At 48.6% G+C, this 21,973-nt stretch overlaps 3 protein-coding genes, 6 non-coding genes and 1 pseudogene across 9 annotated transcripts; 5 read left to right on the forward strand and 5 right to left on the reverse strand.

Annotated features, from left to right (window-relative positions):
• Window positions 1–593: 593 nt before the first annotated feature.
• TRNAV-AAC lies at window positions 594–666 on the reverse strand. Its single transcript has one exon. It is a non-coding gene; the product is annotated as a tRNA-Val (tRNA).
• Window positions 667–2,154: 1,488 nt separating this feature from the next.
• On the forward strand, window positions 2,155–2,237 carry TRNAL-UAA. The gene has a single exon. It is a non-coding gene; the product is annotated as a tRNA-Leu (tRNA).
• Window positions 2,238–3,441: 1,204 nt separating this feature from the next.
• TRNAV-CAC lies at window positions 3,442–3,514 on the forward strand. Its single transcript has one exon. It is a non-coding gene; the product is annotated as a tRNA-Val (tRNA).
• Window positions 3,515–4,347: 833 nt separating this feature from the next.
• TRNAI-AAU lies at window positions 4,348–4,421 on the forward strand. The gene has a single exon. It is a non-coding gene; the product is annotated as a tRNA-Ile (tRNA).
• A 3,881-nt stretch (window positions 4,422–8,302) lies between these two features.
• TRNAT-AGU lies at window positions 8,303–8,376 on the reverse strand. The gene has a single exon. It is a non-coding gene; the product is annotated as a tRNA-Thr (tRNA).
• Window positions 8,377–9,581: 1,205 nt separating this feature from the next.
• On the reverse strand, window positions 9,582–21,735 carry LOC118727368 (histone H2A type 1-D). The gene is made up of 3 exons (XM_036453144.2): window positions 21,311–21,735; window positions 15,092–15,097; window positions 9,582–9,594 (listed from the first exon to the last, which is right to left on the reverse strand). The coding sequence occupies exons 1-2, from the start codon at window positions 21,697–21,699 to the stop codon at window positions 15,094–15,096; spliced, it is 393 nt and encodes a 130-aa protein (XP_036309037.1). The 5' UTR covers window positions 21,700–21,735; the 3' UTR covers window positions 9,582–9,594; window positions 15,092–15,093.
• On the forward strand, window positions 11,634–11,706 carry TRNAV-UAC. Its single transcript has one exon. It is a non-coding gene; the product is annotated as a tRNA-Val (tRNA).
• Window positions 13,378–14,345, reverse strand: LOC118727394 (annotated as a pseudogene).
• On the forward strand, window positions 14,527–14,989 carry LOC118727385 (histone H2B type 1-F/J/L). The gene has a single exon (XM_036453163.2). It carries the CDS (start codon window positions 14,562–14,564, stop codon window positions 14,940–14,942), a length of 381 nt encoding a protein of 126 aa, XP_036309056.1. The 5' UTR covers window positions 14,527–14,561; the 3' UTR covers window positions 14,943–14,989.
• LOC118727391 (histone H4) lies at window positions 16,899–17,279 on the reverse strand. Its single transcript, XM_036453171.2, has one exon. The coding sequence runs from the start codon at window positions 17,262–17,264 to the stop codon at window positions 16,953–16,955; it is 312 nt and encodes a 103-aa protein (XP_036309064.1). The 5' UTR covers window positions 17,265–17,279; the 3' UTR covers window positions 16,899–16,952.
• Window positions 21,736–21,973: the final 238 nt, after the last annotated feature.

Below are 21,973 nucleotides of genomic sequence, written 5' to 3' on the forward strand. Positions count from 1 at the left end.
GCGAATACACCAGTAGGGGTGGCCCCGGAGGTGCGATGTGTGTATAGGCTTCATCCACCTGCTTGTCTCCTCACCTGCTGCCTTTTCAGCTGTCGACAGAGGTACTTCTTATGTTTAAAACCATCACCACCACACACATCCATATTTTTTCCCCTTTTTTCCCTTCCTTCCTTCCTTCCTTCCTTCCTTCCTTCCTTCCTTCCTTCCTTCCTTCCTTCCTTCCTTCCTTCCTTCCTTCCTTCCTTCCTCCCTCTCCTCCCCTTCTCCTCTCTCTCTCTCTCTCTCTCTTTCTCTCTCTCTCTCTTTTTCTTCTTTCTTCTTTCGTATCCAAGTAATGTTGGCGTTAAGGACAGGCTGAGGGGTGAGTTATGGCCCAGGTAATGTGGCACAGTTGGAGAAAGGCCCCGGAATGTATGAAGTTCATAACTGGTTATTAAAATATGATTTTTATTTTGAACTTTGTGCATCAATTTAGAGATAAGTAGTTATGCGTGGTGAGTTTTATTTTTTATTTTTTATGGTGAGCTCTATTTTAAAACTTGCCATGTAGAGTGTCTTCACTGTAAAATTCCAGAAAAGGTATGAGAACCAAATGTTTCCGCCCGATTTCGAACCGGGGACCTTTCGCGTGTTAGGCGAACGTGATAACCACTACACTACGGAAACTAACCTGCTGCTACCCCTTTACATTTCGGAATAAGTAAGAATTAACTTTGACTTTACCCTTTCCATGAAGTTATTGTTATTATTATTATTTGTCTTGTCGTTTTTCTTTTTGGTTGCTGTTGTTCAGACACTGATTTCCTTCCACACCCAGATCCTTGGCAGCCACAGCATCAGAGCTGATCACTCCGCGACAGTCCGCACACCAGACTGAGGACCTCAGGCGCCTGGGAAATTTCAAGAATTATCTTGGCATGCTCTGCGCGCATTCCCCTGACCCCATCTCTTGGTGACTGTAATTACCTTGTAGAAGCTGGCCGAGCTCAGAGGACCTGGGGAGGGGGTGACCGGGACCCGGTGTGCCTGCGAGGAGTGGGGGGAGGGACCTCGAGTCGGTCCATCCGACGTCACACTTTTCTGTTCGGTTCTGTCTCAGGTCCCCTCCTGGGACGTGTGCACTCGTGTCTTATGTCCCACAACGTCCCACAGCAGGTGACCTCTGTGGCTCACCTGACTCTTCTTGGTGAAACACCCCATCTCCAGGGCCCCAAATCACCGTCCTTTCTAGGGACAGGCCACCTGCCTTCCACTAGGGTCTAAGGCTGACCACCCCCCTCCTCAACACCCCCCTCCCCCCGGATGCACCGAGTAGAGAAAAAGTGCTTGTTCCCAAATTCGCCATGCTGATGGTCATTGTAAGTTTGTAGGTAATGACTTAGTTACCATCAGGCTGATGCACGGAGTGAAAGTCACAGGGACTTCTCCCAGAAGCCGGGCGTACCTTCCAGTCTTCTGGGGCAGGAAATACTTGCTGGGGGGGAGTGCTGTGTCGTAAACACACCTGAGGCGGGGGAAGGGCCGCAGAATGGAGGGCTGGTGCCTGCCCTGGGGCGAAGCTCGCGCAGAGCGGGAGTGGGTCTGAGAGCGCCGTTCTGGGGGTGAACCAGAGCTTGGCCTCCTTCCTTCTCTTCGTGGAAATCCACGTCACGGAGAATCAGTGACATGCATAGGCCGGGGCCGGGGGCTCAGGGAGACCCTCCGCTGCAGGAACTTAGATTTAACTTGAAGGTGTTGGGTGAGGAAGAATCAACTGCTCCAAGACGAACATGACAATTTCCATTTCCATCCAAAGGCCTCTTGGCTTCGGCGTCAATGAATAGAAAGGGCCGATATTGTGTGAAGAATGTTCCAAGCATCCTTACCTTTTGAAACAAGCCCACAGAAGTCACCACGTGCACTGGTGCTGTTGGAGATTGGTCCTCAGCCGAGCTCTCCTGCGCCTGCGGGGAACCGGTTCCTCCAGGGCCCTCTTCCCGGAGCAGGTGGGGCTCCCTTTCTTTTGACCACCTGGGGGACGAGGGCACCGGATGTTGTTCTCTGTTGTCTAAGGGGCAAGCAGCTTTACAAACGTATTATTCACAATCTTCCAGGAACTAGCAGTTCTAATTAGTACTAACTTGGTAATACTGAACCCAAAAGCCCCTTCCTGTCACCGGGATGGCCGAGTGGTTAAGGCGTTGGACTTAAGATCCAATGGACGTATGTCCGCGTGGGTTCGAACCCCACTCCCGGTAGGTTGGTCGTAATAGGAGTTTTATGTGGGGGAGGCATTTTATGTGGGGGAGAGGATGAATTCCTTGAGCAATACTAGCGCAGTTTGTAGTTGAGAATTTAGTCCTTCCAATGGCTGTCTATAATTGATGGGTTTAGGTAATTGACATACAGTATGACATAGTTACTGATATCTCTGTATTAAAACCCAAGTTGTTTTCTGTGTCCTTTTGTTTCTTTTTAAGTCTTTTCTCCTGTTCTTGAAATATATGAGCTTTTTTCATGATTTAGATTTTTTTCCTCCACTATCGCTTTAACATTTATGTCTTTTAAAACAATTTTTAGTGCTTTCCCTAGGACTTCTTAATATACAGCTACAATTAATGTCTGCCTTCAAATAAGACCATGCTGGTCCTGTGTAAGTGAGGAGTTTACTCACTCTTATGTTTGTGTTATTGTCACACTTCGCTTCCATGTGCACTATAACTTTACCGCATGTTTATACTACTTTTGCATTATGCAATCAGTTATTTTTAGAGTGATTAAAATTTGGAAACTTTTTATTGATATAACTATATTCTTAATTGTAATTAAAATATAATTAATTATTCTTTTAAAAATTATTCTTAATTATAGCCAATTAATTATTATAATTATTAATTAATAAAAACTTAGAGATGTCCCCAGGCCCTTGAGTTAAAATATTAAAATCAAGTATCTCTGCCTGGTAAGACCACGTCAGTGAATTTGATTTCATTCAACTTTATATTCTTTCCACTTTGATTCTATACACGTAAGATTCACTCCTACTCAAACTTGCCCGGCTTCTTTTAGGATGCAATTCTTATGTGTGGCTCACCTCCTCGTGGCTCGCACTTTGTCCTTGAACTCGGGATCACTTATACAGTGCTATGTGTAGATTATAGCTCAATAAAACTGGGGCGCAGAGGGAAGGGAAGAATATCATTAATTCACACACAAAAATTCTCCAGGATGCTTTCTTAGCTTTTAGTGCCTGGAATTTGTATAATATTCGGAGCCCTGGGTCAAGCCTTTTCTTGGTTATAAGTTTTTTGTCTTTATAAATTTGAAATAAAAATTTAAAAAAAAGGGAGGGGGGGAAATCCACAACAATGTGTATTTTCTATAAAGGCTGTGGCAAACCCAGGCCTGTCAGGCAGTCTCCTCTGTTCTGGGTGGGAGGGGTACCACCGGCACCAGGTAGCTGTTTCCGTAGTGTAGTGGTTATCACGTTCGCCTCACACGCGAAAGGTCCCCGGTTCGAAACCGGGCGGAAACATAGTTTTTTCCCCGAAATGCCATTTCAACATCTGTAAGTTACAGACCTCAGAGTTCGTACGCTTTCTCCTTTTTGGAAAGCAAGCGTTACCCTAAGACATCCGCGGAGTCGCTGGCGTTCCGCACAAATCTCCAAAATGACGCAAAGCCGGGGAGATGTCAACCCAAGAGGCTCGGCCAAGCGGAGGTGGAGATACGCGCCCCTCGGGAAGCTCTGAAGGAGCCTCAGTGTCAGCGCCTAAGGGCGCCCAGCACCCAGGCAGCTGCACGGAGTGGGTCCGTTCCCTGCAGACGCAGCGAGGTGCAGGGAAGCAGAGCAGACCGGGGAGCCAGCAGGGCCCACGGAGAAGAGGGAGCAGAGTCGACGCCGGGAGGAGGGCTGCGCGGCCCCGCCCCCGAGACACCCGTCAGGCTCGGTTGGGAGGAGCCTCTTCCTGGCCACCTCGGCGTTCCTCCCGGTTCAGACAGCAGCGCTGACCTGGAGGCCGATGGTCGTGGGTTTGGGGGTCCTTGTTCCTGGGAGCCGGATGGGGTCTCGGGCTCAGACAAGGTTGCACTGTCCCCCGGCCCCGTGGACCGCCCCCCGCCGCACTCGGGCGCCACCCCGTGTCGGACGCTCCGCACTGCAGCGCCGGACCCGCGCCTCCGCGAGCTTTCTCGGTCCGTTAGAGCGATTGTTTCCCGGGGGGAGCACGTTCCTCTGCGCCCGCATCTCGGATGATTCCTTTCCCTTTGTAGGAAAGAGAATATTTTTTAACCGTTTGTGATAGAAGAACGCACTGACGGAGTCTCCTGTGACTATACAAGGGCTTAGTGAGGGACCTTTCGCTGTGGGGCCGGTTAGCTCAGTTGGTTAGAGCGTGGTGCTAATAACGCCAAGGTCGCGGGTTCGATCCCCGTACGGGCCAGCTGCTACTTCCTTTTTTCCTTCTAATTTTTATATCTGCCTGGTCGTGGACTCTGCTCACATCCGGTTACCGACATTGCTCAGGTCACCGCTTCTGGGTGATAAGGTTCGTCCGGTTTCTTTTGATTTGTTTGTGTCTGAGAACAACACAGGGGCGTTAGGATGGAGAGAGCATCCAGGGGGAGGGGACCGGGGACCGGAGCATCCCTAGCTCGGCGCGGGGTGCAGGGGGTGGAGTGGGGGGGGGGGCTAGAGGGGGTGTAAGAGCTTGAGAGGCCTGACCCGCATGCCCAGGGGGCGGGGCTGCAGCTCAGGCCTCCCAGGCTGGTTTGGTGTTTTGCTTTGTTTCTCTGGAGCCTCAGCCCGCAGCGACCTGTGACCCTCCCCTCCCGCGCGTGCGTGTGAGTCAGCGGCGGGCGCGGTGGGGACAGGGAAGCCCGGCCTCGCCCCGCCCGCCCAGCCCTCGTCTGCTTCTCCAGCTCGGGCTCTGCGGACCCGACACCCAGACACTGAGCCCCCGTCCGAGATGCCTCGGCCAGGAACCGGGGCTCCGCACACTCCGGAGGGACAGAGACCCGCTCGAGGCGGCGCCGGCGAAGCACAGACAGGAATTCGGGGCCCCTGGCCCCCCATTGCACGAGGCCTGGGCCCAGGAGCAGCTGCTGGGACCGCTTTCCGGGACGCTCTCAGCCCGGTGCTCGCTGCACAGGCCCTCAGCGAAGCTGGGGAGTAAAATTGAGAAGTAAAAGCCGTATTTTGTAAAAAACAAAAACAAAAAACTGCTGTTTAGAATCTTCTGCTGTTTTTTTTAGATGGCCTTTTATTCTAAAAATGTTTGCCTTCTAGTCTGCTTTAGCCTGCTTGAATAATGATGAAGATAAACTTAGCTGTATGACCTTGTAGGCTGGAGACTAGATATGCCCATAATCTCAATGCCATGCCAAGTGCATTTTTTAATTGGATAGAACTGTATTGTTTTCAAGGCCAGCATCGAGATAACCACTAAATGCGCATAGGGCTGGCCCTTTAATAAAAAGGGAAGTTCTGCTTGTAGCCTTGCTTAGAATTTGAATTCATTTTCTCTAAGCCCATCGCGCGATGAATAAAGTGAGGCTCTCCAAACTCTCCTCCTGCATTGTTTGATTGTTCGGGAACTCTGTAACATAATAACTGTACAGATGACACAAGATTTTTTATTTTATTTTAAATAATTACTTGTTGAAAATATTACATGTGTCCCCTTTTCCCCCCATTGACTGCTCCACCCACCCACCCTGCCCTCACTGCCCCGTTGTCTATGGGCCCAGATGACAAGATTTTAAGCGATTGTCATTAATTTATTGCCCATAATTCTCTACAGCGCAATAGCGGGTGAGAGTCAGACTGCAGAACAAACATAACGCTGCTAACAAGGAACCTGGGTTGTTTCTGGGCACGCCAACAAGGAAATAGCCAACCCAACATACGTTTTAGACAAAGCACCTGCAGACATAGGGAGGATCACTCTTGAGATGCAATCCTGTTCTACTAGTTCTAGGATGTAAATAAATAGATAAATCAGTAAAAACCACATTTCTGTCGCCTTAAATAACAAGGCAATTTAATGAACTACCAGATGTTTTATTTTTAAATGGTTATCCTTTTGCTTGAAGCCTTTTTGTTTGTTTCATTGTTTGTTTATGTTGATGAAATTAATTCCAAACCTAAAGAATGTTTTAAAGAGTTTATTTGAGCCAAAGTTGAGGGCTGGACCTGGAAGCAAAATCTCAAAGGATTGAGAAAATGCTTTAGCTAATAGTAGTTATGCCATTCAGTTTATATTGGGTAATTAGAATCAGAGGAGAAAACCTAAGGAAGCTATATAAAATCCACCGGTGGCAGATTAAGGGGTGGGTAGTGGGAAGAGATTAACCAACGACCTGTATACATATATGCATAACCCATGAACACAGACAATAGGGTGGTGAAGGACCAGGGTGGGGGGGAGGGGAGAGGTGGGATAGACAGAGTTAATGGGGGGAAAGGAGAACATATATAATATTTTCAATAAAGATTTAATTAAAAAGAATGTGATAATCTATTTGTGATTTATTTCCTCAAAATGTCTAATTAGACAAAATACCTGTAGACATAATGAGGATTCCTCATTGTTATCTTGTTTCCTCAGATGCCTCTGTAAGCTGTGCTTGTGAAATGTTACTATCTGGTGCCCACAAACACAATTTGATCTCTAATTTCCCTCTTGCACTCAGAAATATGACCCCAAAGAGTATAAATTTTGCCAGTGTTCTCTTACTTGTTCTCAAAATAAAAATGAGACTGACTCCACACCAAATGTTACATTTAGCTTATTAATTCTTTGCATACCAGCAACCAGACTCCATTATTGGCCTGTGTTAGAAAAGAACAACAGGCCCTAAATGGAGCCTCTAGTGCTGAGCCCCATCAAGGCTTAATGCCTATCAGCAGTTTGGCCTCTCCCAGGAGAGGGATTTCACACCAATCAGTCTGGAGTTTCCCGGTCAGCATTAGTGAGGTCATCTGCCTTCCCTAAGGCAGGGTGACATGACTTGAAATAACCCACTCTTTTACTTTCCTTGTCCCATCCTCATTCTGCCTACAAAACCTTCCATTTTGTACAACTTGAAGCGCCTTTCTATGTACTGGAGGGGATGCTGACTTCAATAAAGTCAGTTAAATCTTTACATTTACTGGGCTGAATTCTCATTTTTTAGTAGCTACCAATGCTGGCTGTCACAGGTTAAGAGACCCAAGACTGAACTTTCAAGACAGAACTCTAAATGATTATTGCCCAGTTCATATTCCAGTTTTACCAATCACCAGCGAACCCATTACTTTGTTGTTTTCATTTTTAAATGAAATTAAGTACACTGGGGTGACATTGGTTAATACATTATATAAGTCTCAGGTGTACAATTCTATATCACGTGTACACTGCATTGTGTACTCACCACTTGAAGTCTAGTCTCCTTCCATCACCATATATTTGACCTCCTCACCCTCTTTATCCTACCCTGGCCCCTTTCCCTCTGGCAACCACCATCTGTTGTCTTTGTCTGTGGGTTTGTTTTGTTTGGCCATGTGTTGCTTTATGTTTTAGATGCCACATGAGTGAAAGTATATGATCCTTGTCCTTTTCTGGTGACTTATTTTGCTCAGCTTGATCATCTTAATGATTAACGTTTCTCTTTTGCATCAATGTTTTTCTCTTTCTCCCTCTCCCTTCCTCTCTCTCTCAAATTAAAAAATACACACCCATGTTGTCACAAAAGGCAGTATTTCATTCTTGTTATGACTGAGTAGTAGTCCATTGTATATATGTACCACATCTTCTTTATCCAACCATCCATCGAAGGATACTTCAGTTTCTATGTCTTGGCCACTGTGAATAATGCTGCATTGAACATAGGGATATATACATCTTTATGAATGTTTTTTATTTATTTTTTATGTGCATACACAGAAGAAGGGTATGAGTTCTTCATATATTTTGGGCATTAGCTTATCATCTGAGGAATTGTTTGCAAATATCTTCTCCCATTTAGTTGTTTGCCTTTACGCTTTGCTTTGTTGATGGTTTCTTTTTCTGTGCAGAAGTGGTTTAGTTTGAGGTACTCCCATTCATTTATTTTTGCCGTTACTTTCCTTGTCTTTGGAACCCATGGTTTTCTATCAACTACAGCAACCTCATTCATTTTTATCTTCATGCCAATCCCTCATACAGTGATGCAAACATCTGTTAAGAGACCTTTTGCAATTGAAATAATTCAATACAGGCCCAATCAGCTGTATAAATGCCTCAATGCCTCTGTAACTTATTTAATGGTATGTACACTATTGAAAATACAAAACCAAATAAGAAGGCCCCGCTGGGATTCGAACCCAGGATCTCCTGTTTACTAGACAGGCGCTTTGACCAGCTAAGCCACAGGGCCCCCTTTTAGCTAAATGTTCAGTTATATCATATTTGTAACTTTTTCTGTGAAATGTAATGATTTGCCAGACCCACCTGATTTTATGACAGAGATTTTATGACTGTCGGCACTTCTGAATCAGTTCTAAAGCAGAAACATCAACAATTTTAAAAAATGCATTCTGTACTGCAATGGATTTTAAAAAATTATTTAAAATGGAAATGAAATTCCCATTTCATGGCGTCTATCGCCATCTAGAGGAAGTCCTGGAGATTGCAGCACATTTTAAATTTGTGTCTTCGTCAATCGTTTTGTCCACAAACGCGGAGCCACTCCTGAATTTCAGGGACTTTTCTAGGTCCTGGAGCTAGAACAGCAAGCAGAACAGACTTCTTCCGTAGAATCTGATTCTAGAGGGAGACCAAGAGAGCAAGTGTTTGCTATTTGGTTTCCGAACCCCAGACGAACGAGTAATGCCCAAACCGATTCCGCTGGGTCAGGGAATGGAGGGCCGCCCCGCCCCCCTCCCCCCCCCCCCCCCCCCCCCGGCGGAAAAGGAGGCGGAGCCGGTGACTCCGGGGTGCGGGGTGGGGACCCGCAGCCTCTGCCTCGCCTCGCCGGAGCCCGCCTGGGCCTCCGAGGACCTGCGTGGGGCGAAGCGCTGAGGGCCCGGGCTCGTCCTGCTCCTAGTGCCGACCTGGTTCCGGCCCTCAGGCTGGGAGACGGCGGAGGGCCTGGGCCCGGGGGTCCCGCTCCGCAGCCCCTGCCTCCCCCAGAAGCAAGCATCCTTGCCCCTTGGTTGATGGCGCGTCATGTTGATCACGTTTTGTTTTTTTGGGTTTTTATACAAAGCTGACATTTTTGTTTTGGTTACACATAAGATACATTTGCTAAAGATCTATTCTTTTGTCTTTCAGAGAAACATTGTGGCTTTAACATCCATCCCAGTTGCCCTGTGGACTCCAAGTCTTGCTTCTGGCGCTGCGCGCAGGCTGGTGGCGGGCGCGCAGGTCTATCCTGCCTCCGCCCAGGGATGTACTGGCTGGGCCTCCAGTCTCAATGCTACGGTGACCCCCTCCAGCCCCCGCTAACTTCCCTTATGTACGTGAGGACTGCATTGTGACATGCAGGCGGGAGCAGGAGGCTGCTCAGTCCCTGTGTGTTCCCCGGCTCTGCGTGTCCCGCCGGCTTTCAGTACCCAGCTTCCCCTTCCTAATCCAGGGTGTGGGAGCGAAGGGTCTCACCATTGCTTTTTAAGGTTTGCATCCATGTTCTTTACAGACTTGGGGCGTCGGTTCAGCCATCGAGTTGTGGTTTATGCACATGCATGCTTATCGTTTGTCCGTGTTCTTATTGAGGTTGATGTTCTTTTTTTGAAAGAAGATATCCCCTGAAGAATAATACCATTGAATACATTTGAGATATCACCCATAGTTAGCGTTACTTTAAAAATGAGGACCATACAAAAATGAAGGCTGGTGTCTTTTCACGGTGGTTATTCATCTGCTGGGAGTTTTAGACCTTGCAATAGTGTCTGCCGTTATGTCCTGTCAACTTTGTCGGTGGAGAAACTTAATGGCAGGAACCTAATTTTGTTAATAATTTGTCTCCCCTCCCACTTAGGAGTTGTATTTCTTTGTTGTTGCTGTGATCAGAACTTTTTTTAAAAAAAGTTATTGACTTCAGAGAGGAAAAAAGAGGAAGAGAGCTAGAAACATCAATGATGTGATAGAATCATTGATTGGCTGCCTCCTGCAGTCCCCTTCTGGGCATTGAGCCAAGCCAGGCCTGTGCCCTTGACCAGAATCAAACCTGTGACGGGCCCATGCTCTACCCACTGAGCCAAGCCGGCTGGAATAGGACAGGCATTTTTGAGGTTAGGCTTAACAGGTCTTTCTCTGTTACTAGATGATGAATATTCTCCCAAAAGAATGTATAGGTTTTCTTCTGGAAGCCAGTCATTGTTTTAATAACAGAGAGCTGTGGACAGGGAACTCATAGGGTTGGTCAACCTTAATAGGGTCAGAGCTAATTACTAGACAATGGTAATTGAAGCAGCCCCCACCTGTTAGTCCTAAATTCACTGATTGGCTTTTATTGGAGTTTCCTGCCTAGGGGATAGGGATGTATCCTATAATTCTAATCTTAATAAAAGGGATGGAAAACCAGTGCGAGTAGTCCTCCCACTAGAGTTGGACTACCACCTGGCCCCCATTTCCCAAATTAATGCTTTTCTAGTCTCTTTTCCTTTGTGTGCAGCCTTCTCCAAAACCCAAACCTGGAACCAGAACCCTGAATCACGTGGGATGTGGAAGGGGTTCCCACAGTTTTCTTTTTCACCTTCGAGACATCGATCCATCTGGAGACCTAGATACACGTCCGGTTCCTATGGGACATTCTTTTGGAGCTGTTTCTTCTAGTGCCCAAAGTTTTGGTTCATTGAGGGTGTCCGGACGTGAGGGCGCTCATGTAGCATCACCTCACCTTGTTATGTAAACCTCAGTTTTATGTAATTGCACAGGATGCCTTTTTTTTTTAAATCTGTTGTTTTCAAGTGCCTTGCATTCGAAATAATCAAAATGCCAGAGGCACATGTATTTTGGGGTGGCATCCTCTTTTTAATTCCCTCCCATCTTTCTCTCTCTCTCTCTCTTAATATATTTTTATTGATTTAAGAGATGAAGGGAGAGGGAGAGAGAGAAACATCAATGATGAATTATCCTGCACAACCCCTACTTAAGGATCAAGCCAGATATCAGGGCATGTGCCCTGACCGAAAATCAAACTGTGATCTCCTGGCTCGTAGGCAGAGGCTCAACCACTGAGCAACCCAGCCGGGCTCCCTCGCATCTTGATGCACAAATATCTTACGCATAACTCAGTGAGCGGTCCTCCATTGGCCTGTGCTGACCAGCCGTATGAAGGGCGGTCCCGGGAGCTGTGGCTTCTGCTTACGGGGACCACTGGCCTCGCATCTAGTGTCTGCTCTGGGTTGTGCAGGCCGCGCTACGTAAGAGGCAGCTCCGCCGTCGGAAACACCTTGACAGTTGCAGATGCTCACAATACATAATCCTGGACAGAGATGTGATCACAGGGTCAAGAATGTGGTTTTAGATCATTTTCCTCATGAGTTTACAATGACTCTATTTGAAGATATTTCAAACTTACGCTAGTGGGATGCACGGGAAATGGAATTTAGCACCAAAAAACCCCAACCCCCTGCCATATTTAGCTTTGAGTGAATTATAAACATTCCTTGACTCACAACCACCCTGAGTGGTTCCATAGTGCAGTGGTTAGCACATCTGCTTTACACACAGAAGGTCCTGGGTTTGATCCCCAGTGGGACCAGTGACCACAACCCTTCCCCCCTTGAAGGCAAACTGGGGGTTGTTTTGTTTTTCAAATCACCTGCATGGCTCAGAGATCTTTGTTCTAGGAGGGAGATCACAGTTCCATTCCCGGTCAGGGCACATGTCCAGGTTGTGGGCTTGATCCCCAGTGTGGGGCATGAAAGAGACAGCCCATCCATGATTCTCTCATTATTATGTTTCTCTCTCCGAAATCAATTTAAAAAAAAATTTTTTTTACAGTAAAGGGCCAATATAGACATTGCTCCATGTTGATCTTTAATATACATATGTTTTTATTGATTTCAGAGGGTTAGGAAGAGATATAGAAACATCAATGATGAGAGAGAACCATGGATCAGCTGACTCCTGTACATCCCCTATTGGGGATCGATCTAGAACATAAAGTCTGCAGGTGGAGGAGCTATCCACTGAGACAAACCGGCTAGGGCACCATGTTGCTCTTTCTATTCATGTTACTAGTAAGGCACCCATTTCAGGGTTGTGAATGCAGTGCCCAGACTGCTCCCTGAAGGAAAGACTCGCTGGCCAAGTGCAGACGGCTCCTGCCCTCCGTCCTTCCCACATCCAATTGGCAACGTGGGAGGTAAGGGCTGATCCAGGGATACTGAGCTAATGTGGGGGCCCCAGAGCTCCCCACGTTTACCTGGCCTGTGTCAGCGTGACACTCTCCTCCCTGCAGATATGGGGACCTGATAATCATTTTCCACTTCAAATCCGTCTCAGCACCTGCTTCCATGGACCAACTTGCCTCATTACATCGCCATGTTTTTGTGGGTGGAGGGGCTGTTGTATGCTGTTACCATTTTACTCAACATGCTTTCTGCAAAGACAAGCAACAAACAAATCTATGTATTGAATTACAAACCATTTCTTCTCAAATCTTTCAGGTTGTAAACCACATGCTAACATTAATACTATTTCTATGGTGTCTCTTTTAAAAAAAGTAGGTTGCTTTCCATAGCTAATTTGTATTATCAAATGTATTCAGGATTAATGTTGTTTTTACTTTATTCAATATTTATTGGTTCGAGAGAGGAAGGGAAAGACAGAAGCATCAATGACCAGAGAGAATCACTGATCAGCTGCCTCCTGCATGCCCCACACTGGGGATCGAGCCCGCAACCTGGGCTTGTGCCCTGACCTGGAATAAAACCAGGACCTCCTGGTTCACAGGTCGATGCTCTACCACAGAGCCACACTGACCGGGCTAAACACTTGTGCATGATTTACAAAACCACAAAGTTCTATATTTATGGTCCCATTTCACCCCCACACCCACCTTTTACTTCAGAGCCTCATGGTGGAGCATAGTAATCCCTCCTTTGGAAAACTGCTGTTTGAACTACTGTTATTCTCAAACAGTCTCTTATTCTGTAGGCCAACTGTTATTTTTAGACTGTAAAATAACTGTTTGTTTTTTCTTCCTTGAATAGAAAAGATAAACTTAATTGTCTGACCTTGCACACCAGCCATCTAACTGATACGCTGACATTGATGCCAGGTGCCTGTAGATATGATACTGAAGGTTACAGGTGTTTGTTAGATATATGTATTCAAGGTTACAAATTGTCTGTAAAAATAACTTACAGAAAGACCTAAAAAAAAAAAAATAAAAACAGAGAGAGAATGCTTCCGCTGTTGAGGGTTCAGAATTTGACAGAAGTCATCTGCTCTGAACCTGTGTGCAATAAAATGACTCCCAATGAATTGGCTCGCTAGGCGCCTTGTCCAGCTCGCTGATGTGCATCACAATGGACTGTTCCCAAGAAGGGCCACACGCAGGCCTTGGCATTTTCACTCTTTGGAGTCCTCTTCCCCTAACATCTGCTGGGCTCACTCCTTTTCTCAGATTAGGTAGGACTCTGGTCATGTAGCTCCTTTGCTTACAGCATTTACCTCTACTTATTCCCGATCTAAGAAGCCACCTTGGGCCTGTTTGTCTTCCCCACCTGGGTTCCCATGCAGGTGACTCCCAAGGTTGCATTCCTTGTTGCAGCCTCACCTGCTGGGAATTCGGGACACGCACACAGGTGTCCCAAAGACACAGGGCCACGGATTTACCAACATGGGTCTCAGGAACTCCCGCCTATTTTCAATCTAAAAGTCAAACTGTCACTTTCATTGGAACAAAACGCTAAAATGGAGTCGCCTGCTGTAAGAATAGGACGTCACCCGCTCAGCGTTTTCCGAAAGTGTAAGTAGCTCTGAAAAGAGCCTTTGTCGTCCAGGTTCCTAACCTGCTTTCTCCTTACTTGGCCTTGTGGTGGCTCTCGGTCTTCTTGGGCAGCAGCACGGCCTGGATGGTCTTCTTCTCGCGGGCCGCGTTGCCCGCCAGCTCCAGGATCTCGGCCGTGAGGTACGCCAGCACGGCCGCCAGGTTCACGGGCCCGCCCCGCCCCGCTCCTTGCGGAGCAGGCGGTGCACGCGGCCCATGGGGAACTGCAGCCCGGCCCACAAGGACCGCGGCTTGGCCTTGGCGCGCGCCTTGCCGCCCTGCTTTCCACCCTGCTTTCCAACATGCTGACTACAAATTTCTCCGCAAGTGGCTGCGAAAGGGAAAGTGCTCCGGCGGCACTTTTTATAAACGTTTGTGGCGCGAAAAAGCAGATGTGTCATTGGTTAGGGTTTCAGCTACATCTTAACCAGTGAAAGTGCAATTTGGAATTCTGGCGCTCTGATTGGGCAGAGCTAAGTTTGTAGATTGCTCTCCAATAACCAACAGACACAGGACTTTGGTTCATCACCTGATTTGCATGCGAGGTTGTATATAAATAGAACACAGCGTGCCTCGTCTTTACTATTTCTCCTACCGACCTCCACCCAGCTCCCGATATGCCCGAACCCGCCAAGTCCGCGCCCGCCCCGAAGAAGGGCTCCAAGAAGGCGGTGACCAAGGCGCAGAAGAAGGACGGCAAGAAGCGCAAGCGCAGCCGCAAGGAGAGCTACTCGGTGTACGTGTACAAGGTGCTCAAGCAGGTGCACCCCGACACCGGCATCTCGTCCAAGGCCATGGGCATCATGAACTCGTTCGTCAACGACATCTTCGAGCGCATCGCGAGCGAGGCGTCGCGCCTGGCGCACTACAACAAGCGCTCCACCATCACGTCCCGCGAGATCCAGACGGCCGTGCGCCTGCTGCTGCCCGGCGAGCTGGCCAAGCACGCCGTGTCCGAGGGCACCAAGGCCGTCACCAAGTACACCAGCTCCAAGTGAGGCGCCGCGGCCCGGCTCCCGACCCCAAAGGCTCTTTTCAGAGCCACTCAGTTGTCATGATAGAGCTGTAAGCATATGCTTCAAATATGGGGGGGTTGGGGGGGAGAGGCTCAGGCACAAAATACTTTGAAGGTTTTCAGAGGTGAGACCCTTACCTACTGATTAGGGGTACGTGACTCTCACGTTAGAAAACAGAAAACCTGACAACTGAGAAAAGCCATAATCAGGACCCTGGTGGATTCCAAGGCCCGGAAAACTTGGGACTCTTGCTGAGAAGAGACTTCACTAATTTTGGCGGTAATGTCAAACTTCTTAAGTGGTGCGGTTCATTGACATTTCTTTGCCTGGTATGTTTTTAGTATTTATAATGGAGGCAAATGTAAGAAATGTTTTCAAGAGTAAAGACTGCCCTAAATGTGTGGTGTAGTTTGTGAATAAGTATAAAGGGACCTACTTTAGGGGTGGAGGGTCCCCCCACAAACGCACCCAGGCGAACCCCCTGAACCTATCTTCCTGGCCCCCTCATTCATTCCTATAATGGTTTTAGAGCCACAGCTGTCCTCTCACTGGCCCGTTTTAACGAAATCCAAAACTAAAATGGATTTGGAGTTCCTTATACCTCAGACCTTGAAGGGCTGCAGCAAAGTTACCTTTGGACTTAACCTAGGGCCACATTGTATCCCAAATACTGTTTGAAGAGGAAAGAAAGCAAATGTTCTTGACAGCAATGGGCGCCAGACTGAAGAGACCAGTGTTTGGTACTGGGGTTACTGCTAACTTTCTGAACGGAGAGCGACGCCTGCGGTGGGTCTGTTCCCCTTCCCGTGCCCCCTCCCCCCCCAATTCCTGTGTCTGTCTCAGCGGACAGTGTCTGGGCTCCTGCCTTGCTGGTTTCCAGTAAATGCTCGCTGCCTTCTGCTCTGAAAGGCCCTTTCACCTTTAGGTTAAATGTCGAGAAAGAGAGATGCAGGTTTTCCAAGACCCGCAGCAGAGCTCCCGGCCACTCCTGGCGAAACAAGACACCAGGAAGCCAGCAGCGCCTTCCTCCGCTCAGAGCCCCCTGTGAGGCATGAACATATCGAGGGGAGATGAGCGATGGGCAGGGCCGCCCAGACCCAGGCAGTTCCAACCGGAAGCCAAACCCCCGGTGGGGTGGGGTGGGGTGGGGAGACTCCGAAGCCTCCCTTCAGGCCGGGCGCTGAGTCCCGACCCTGCCCGTCCCCAGCAGCCTGCACTGAGGTCCTGCTTGCTGTCCTGACTTCCTCTTCTCCGAGATCAGCTGGCCTGAGAGGGGCCTTAGGATTTGGCACACAATGCGAGTTTGAGCGAAACCTGCAGACGTTACAAAAGCTTTTATAGCCGCATTGTAGTGCTGAAACGGTCCCCAGAGCACTAACACGCCACAGCACCCTCTCAGGCTGCACAGCAGGGAGCTGACAGGAAGACCGGGTGGGAGGCAGCACCTCCTTCAAATGCAAATGGAGCCTGAGGCCCCCGAGGGAGTTAAGAACCTGGGTTAGAGCCTTGACCCAATAGCATAGCCAGCCGCTTGGCCTAGGGCGCCGGAGGGGCCTGATCTAGGGCTGCACCTCCCTAAGGGTTAGACACGGACCCGGGCAGGCCGGGGGCACGGATTGGCTGCACTTTCCTCCTTCCTGACGCCCGAGGCGAGCAGGTTGAGGACGGAATATCACGCACTTTGGTGACAACGTCGTGCTTTAGTGTATCCGGGTTTCCAGTGGCGTCAGGGTGGGGAAGTCATAGCAGAAAACCTTCCAAAGACACACACCGCTGGCAGGCTGGTGGGACTTGGGGTTTTACCCTTTCCTGGGGCCTTGGCTACCGGGAATTCGCACTACAAACCTTCAAAGACTTGGGACCCCGAGGGCGAGCTGGCTCCCCAACCCCATCATCACATTTTCTTATGGGCAGCGCTCAGCTCCTCCGAGAGGGAGTGGGCGGCCCTGAAAAGGGCCTTTGGTTTTGCGCAGGAGCCGGCGGGCAGGAGGCTCAGCCGCCGAAGCCGTAGAGGGTGCGGCCCTGGCGCTTGAGCGCGTACACCACGTCCATGGCCGTGACCGTCTTGCGCTTGGCGTGCTCCGTGTAGGTGACGGCGTCGCGGATCACGTTCTCCAGGAACACCTTGAGCACCCCGCGCGTCTCCTCGTAGATGAGCCCGGAGATGCGCTTGACGCCGCCGCGCCGCGCCAGGCGGCGGATAGCGGGCTTGGTGATGCCCTGGATGTTGTCGCGCAGCACCTTGCGGTGGCGCTTGGCGCCGCCTTTGCCCAGGCCCTTCCCGCCTTTGCCGCGTCCAGACATGCTGAGGGAACCAGAGAGCAGCAATGCGCTGCCGGCGGAGCAGCGCCTTCTTATAGGGCCTCGGGCGGACCGGAGTGGAGCCCAGGGGCGGGGCGGGGCCTAAGAGCTGAAACCCGGAGCTAGAACCTCCCCTTCCCCTTCCCTCAGGCAACCCCCTCCCCCTAGGCAATTCTCTTTGATGCTCACACCCGCCTGCTTTTCTCCCAGTTTAGGTTCACGGGCCTCCTGCTCTGTCCAAATTAAACCGCAGAGCCTTAGCATCGCAGAGCAGCGATTTTTAACTTCCCCCTCATGGTACATGCAAGCTGAGGTCAAATCCGCTGTCATAGAAGATGCATAAGACAGCAGCGAGGAAGGATTTTCTGCACGTGCACCTTACCTGTATGTTCCTTCTTAACACGGTTAGCACAGGGTATGCCATTGGGGGACGTCCCCTCCTTAGTTTCCAGGAGGGATACTTTCCATAGGACGTGATGGTAACAACGCAGAGAATTGTAGGGTCCTGCAGACACATTGCTCATTCTTTTCTTCCAAAGGCACCAATTTATTTTCATTTCTAACAGCAGAGACTATTATGTCTTACTAATATTGGGTGGAATTACAGAATTCCAACAATCCAGATAGAGAATTAACTTTGAAAATACAGCCAGCTGGTGAATCAGTACAACACATCAAATATGTCCCTACTGATCTGAGGAACTCATCATCTATTTAATATTTCACTTAAAATTAGTCCTTCAGTTTTTATTGTAGTGATGGACTATGACTGGTTTGTCGTGTTGAGAAAATATTTTAGTATTTGGCAGTGAATTCCCACCCCTGTTATTTTTCAAAAAAAAATTTCTGTTATCACCACTCTTTTTTTCCTTAAACTTACAAATGATTTCGACTGCTTGGAACAAAGAAATTCTTTAAGTAGTCTGATCAAAACTATGCTAAAGCTATGCATTTTTAGGATAACTTTATCTTTGAAATGCTGTGTCCTCCTAACCTGAAAAATACTGCCACCAATTCACATACATACCTCAGTAGAGTTTTCTAGAACATATATAACAGGAAACTTACTGTGTTTATTTTCATCTGATGAATGCAGGCAATATATGTTTTTTAAAATTAATAAAACAACAACACACGTTTGTAAACAGACAACAAAGGAGCCTGGAATGGCTGTCACTACTTCAACCAATGCAGCAGACACAGGGTGGAATCACATGAGCGTTTATTCTAATAATGTCGGAAATGTGGGAGAGCACCAGGTCACCCACAATACTCTGCTCTTCTCTGCCGCTCCCATAGGCTGGCTGCTTATATTGGGCAGAAGGACAAAGATTAGGTGGGGACGTAGGAATTGCAGGGCTGGGAAAGTGGGCACAGGGCACTCATTACAGGTTACAAATCATGCGGGCTGGGGGCAGGCGCCTCTCGGCACCCGGAACCAGTTTTCAGGCAATAGGATGGGGGTTGTGAAGAGCAGGTGCCTCAGGGACCAGGTGGTCTCAGCCGAGAGGTTGTCAGTCTTTCCATGGTAGGCTGTTCTCGGGTCAGGAGGGTGCCTGCGTTCTGCCGTGAGCTCCCTGTCCCAGGACGTACAGCTCCATGCCAGGTAGAAGGTGCTTTCTCTAACTGGGACAGAACCATCCCGGTGATCAGAGCAGGGTTAGTAGTTCTTAGAATTGACGATGTCTGCCCCTAACACTTTTACTAATTACAAGAGCAATTAACTCACTGGTGAATATGTAGAAAGTTCAAATGAAGGGGAAAGTATGTTTCTTTTACTATATCCAACCTTAATGACTGGAATACATTTTATAGACCCTTCTTTAACATTTTTTTAAAAAATTGATTTTAGAGAGGAAGGGAGAGAGAGAAGCATCAATGATGAGAGGGAATCATTGATTGGCTGCCTCCTGCACGCCCCCTCCTGGGGTTCTTCCCTTGACCGGATTCCAACCCTGGTCCCTTCAATCCGCAGATGATGCTCTATCCACTGAGCTAAACCGTCTAAGGCCCTTCTTTAAAAATGAATACATTTCCCACCAAACAGTAGTCTCCTTCCCTCTCTAATTTCATAAGCTTCCCCCGCCCCCCATAGAAGCTAGTGATAAGGTTAGCAATGGATGGCTGTGTTTGTAAGGCTCTTTGTGGTTCGGGAAATTAATAGCCAAACGTGTCTATGCTTTGATACACATATCATTTTATAAAAATGTAAGGCAACTCGGGCTGCTTTCTAACATACCAAAAACCTTCCTATGTGAAGGCAAACTTGGCTAAAACCCAGGTCTTGTTCTTTACAGTTTTTCTCAATGAAAAGGGAGCAGAATAAGCCCTCCACTCCGTCAATGGGCCTCTCTGGCGTGAAGATTAACTTGACCTGATTATTTCTGAGAACCAGCCAACAGGAGAGAATCTCAGAAGAAAGCAGAGTTCCCTTTCCGTCAGGGGTCAGGGACATTTACTTTTACAAAGGAAATCTCACCAGCCACCTCCCTCCCGGTTCCAGGAACCACGCATCTCCTCCTGCATCTCCTCCGAGGGGAAAGCTCGTACTTAATCTGCATCAGAAAACATGTCCCCCTCCAGGAAATCTCTCCTTTCTGCCCTCCCCTCCCCTGGCTTTTGTCTTTCACTGAAGAAGGTGGCTTGGGGCCTTTTGGGGAGTTAACTGTTTCCCCGAGTATCTGTCCCATAAACTTTGGTAAAATTGATAAAATTCTGGTTATTCTCTCTGGCTAACTCTATTACAGGGATCTCACCTAAACACTCAGAATGGTCCAGAGGAATTTATTGTCTCTTCTCGCACAAGGTACACTTCAAATCCAGCAACATACTTTGTTAGTTACAGCTGCAAAGTCCCTAACTACTGGTCTGCTGCTCCCAATAAGATCAAGCCAGGTTCATCTCTCAAATTTGTCCTGAAGTTGGTATTCACCGTAAAGCTGTCTTAATGACTTTCCAAGAAATCTGAGTCAGATGATGCCATTTCCCTCTTCAAAACTGTCCCAAGTAGATCCTGGGAAAGGATCTGGGATATTTATGGCGTCCCTTGATTAACTGTGCAGGTGTTGGGACATTCTAGTAGTTGCTAGCAAAGGGACTACTCTGTCAGCAGGACCAAGGGCAGGCCTAGGACAGAAAAGACCACAAACTTTAACTTCAGTTTTAAGCTCACGCAAAACTGAAGAGTCCCAGTTCGATTCCAGTACAAAAAAAATAAAAATAAAAATAAATTTAAAAAATAAAATTCACTAACACATATAAATACATGAGGGTGGATACACATTTCTTCATGCAATTTTTGACTGTTTTCCTTTCAATGGGAAACTGACTCAGTTACAAATTTGACTGCTAAGCTCTTTACCAGGAGAGTGGCTCAGAAAAGGGGCAGACTGCTGAGCACTTCGCTTTCCATTCCGAGGCACTTGAGCCCCAGGGTGTGACTCACCAATTGCCTTAATTACCTGATACAAACCACCGTGTCCCTCCTACTCAGCTGATGGCCACATTGTTTTCAATGATGCTTAAGTGTTTCCTTCTGGGGTGTTTACCTACTGCAAACTCTAATGACTTTATCAGCAAAGGGCATTCTCAGGTACCTGCTATTAATACAAGATGGCAATTGCAAGCTCCCCCTAGGAGGTGGGCGTTGGTGAAGATGTGTCCCATTAAGATGCAAAACAAATGGAACAAGAGACAGCAGTGGTTCTATGGGCCAGTGGTTACTAACTCAATCTGCATTTCAATAGTCACCTTGAGCCCGGCGTGTTCCAATTCTGGCTTCTACTGGTTTAAGCCCGAGGGCCTGCAGCTTTCACCTGTTAATTACCGGGTGCAGAGCGTCCCCCGCAGTAACTACTGTCCTAACCTTGTGTTCACGAGAGATCCTCTCCCATTTACGGGCCGTTTACAGAGACACCTCCGGGTGGTAGTTGGGATCCTTTCCACGTCGCTGTTAGTGAAATTGCAAGCTCTTCAGTGACAGCGTGGGTGGCTCTGAAAAGAGCCTTTGGGTAGAACAGAAGGCAGTAGGTTGTGGGCACTTGGTTTACTTGCCCTTGGCCTTGTGGTGGCTCTCGGTCTTCTTGGGCAGCAGCACGGCCTGGATGTTGGGCAGCACGCCGCCCTGCGCGATGGTCACCTTGCCCAGCAGCTTGTTGAGCTCCTCGTCGTTGCGGATGGCCAGCTGCAGGTGGCGCGGGATGATGCGCGTCTTCTTGTTGTCGCGGGCCGCGTTGCCCGCCAGCTCCAGGATCTCGGCCGTCAGGTACTCCAGCACGGCCGCCAGGTACACGGGCGCGCCGGCCCCGACCCGCTCCGAGTAGTTGCCCTTGCGGAGCAGGCGGTGGACTCTGCCAACAGGAAACTGCAGGCCGGCCCGGGAGGACCGCGTCTTGGCCTTGGCGCGCGCCTTGCCGCCCTGCTTCCCGCGTCCAGACATGGTGTTGGCAAAGAGAAAATGTCAGCTCAGATCTGGATCTGCCTTGAAGTTCCTGGAGCCGCCCCCTTTATAGTCGCGCTGGGGCGCGAAAGTGAGTCTGTGCCATTGGCGGCGGGTCACAGCCTTTCCCCGAGCCAATGGGGTCCCGAGTCTGAAATGCCCTGGTTCTGAGTGGACGACACCCTGTGACGTGCCGGGACTCGCACCGGTCGGACACGCCTTCACTCCCGCCTCCTTTAAGGAGCCGGGAAAGAGGACATTCGCAGCCTCACTC

Source organism: Pipistrellus kuhlii, unplaced genomic scaffold, assembly GCF_014108245.1.
Source record: "Pipistrellus kuhlii isolate mPipKuh1 unplaced genomic scaffold, mPipKuh1.p scaffold_m20_p_24, whole genome shotgun sequence".
In the NCBI taxonomy this organism is placed as follows: Eukaryota; Metazoa; Chordata; class Mammalia; order Chiroptera; family Vespertilionidae; genus Pipistrellus; species Pipistrellus kuhlii.

What these genes read in the sequence shown, in the direction of transcription:
- LOC118727385 (XM_036453163.2), top strand. Translation starts at nt 14,562, where the DNA reads ATGCCCGAACCCGCCAAGTCCGCGCCCGCCCCGAAGAAGGGCTCCAAG.
- LOC118727391 (XM_036453171.2), bottom strand. Translation starts at nt 17,264, where the DNA reads ATGTCTGGACGCGGCAAAGGCGGGAAGGGCCTGGGCAAAGGCGGCGCC.
- LOC118727368 (XM_036453144.2), bottom strand. Translation starts at nt 21,699, where the DNA reads ATGTCTGGACGCGGGAAGCAGGGCGGCAAGGCGCGCGCCAAGGCCAAG.